The sequence below is a fragment of the Lottia gigantea genome (genome assembly GCF_000327385.1).
Source record: "Lottia gigantea unplaced genomic scaffold LOTGIsca_151, whole genome shotgun sequence".
In the NCBI taxonomy this organism is placed as follows: Eukaryota; Metazoa; Mollusca; class Gastropoda; family Lottiidae; genus Lottia; species Lottia gigantea.
The window spans coordinates 70,608-71,719 of NW_008707814.1; the positions used below are offsets into that span (position 1 = coordinate 70,608).

Below are 1,112 nucleotides of genomic sequence, written 5' to 3' on the forward strand. Positions count from 1 at the left end.
CATCTTAAAATTAAAAGACTTTCTGAAAATATTGTTTGCATATTAACGGCAAATAAAAATTTTGTATATCTCAATTTAGCTCACACCATAGCTATCAAAAGTTTGGAAAACATATCTCTTATGCAAGTGAGTTGTGAGTGACTGGTAATCGCTATAGAGCAAGGACACCTCTATACAGAAAATCAAACATAATTCACCTTGAATATATTGATACTGAACAAATTACAAAATAATTTATATAGTAATCAAGCAATATTCAAATTTCCCGTACAATAAATACTAGCTATACTATATCAAATTTAATCACTTACTCATTAAGGGTGGAATACTACTGTCGTTATTATTAATATTAAATGGGTGAAGTTCTTCTCTATTCTGACCATTATTATATGGTGCATTTTCATAAAGCTGAAATCAAAGAGCAACATAATTACAGGTGGATCACAGTTCAGTAGAATCTGTTAATCATTTTTTAGTATTTTGCCAGGAATAGAATATAAGGCAATAGTTATATAAACTTAAAGTTATCATATGAGCATCTTAACCTAGATCAGGTTTTCTCAACTTGCAGTGAGCGTGTTGTTTGTAGAGCAACATAATTTCTAATAATGAAAGTTTTGCAAAAAATATTAGACTGTCTATTTCAATTTTTTTTATAATGTTTCAACTCAGTTTCCCCATGACATTGTCCAGAATAATTGGACCAAGATTTGACATTGTCCAGAATAATTTACCAAGACTTGACATTGTCCAGAAAAATTTACCAAAACTTGACATTGTCCAGAATAATTTACCAAGACTTGACATAGTCAAAAATAATTTACCAAGACTTGACATTGTCCAGAATAATTTACCAAGACTTGACATTGTCCAGAATAATTTACCAAGACTTGACACTGTCCAGAATAATTTACCAAGACTTGACATTGTCCAGAATAATTTACCATGACTTGACACTGTCCAGAATAATTTACCAAGACTTGACACTGTCCAGAATAATTTACCAAGACTTGACATTGTCCAGAATAATTTACCATGACTTGACACTGTCCAGAATAATTTACCAAGACTTGACACTGACCAGAATAATTTACCAAGACTTGACAATGTCC

The 1,112-nt window shown here is 30.9% G+C and overlaps 1 protein-coding gene across 1 annotated transcript; it reads left to right on the forward strand.

The window, feature by feature from the left end:
* Positions 1-815: 815 nt before the first annotated feature.
* Positions 816-1,106, forward strand: LOTGIDRAFT_140782 (hypothetical protein; the record flags this gene model as incomplete). Its single annotated transcript, XM_009050660.1, has 1 exon — positions 816-1,106. A coding segment is annotated over one exon (291 nt), but the record flags the coding sequence as incomplete, so codon positions are not given.
* Between the last annotated feature and the right edge of the window lie 6 nt (positions 1,107-1,112).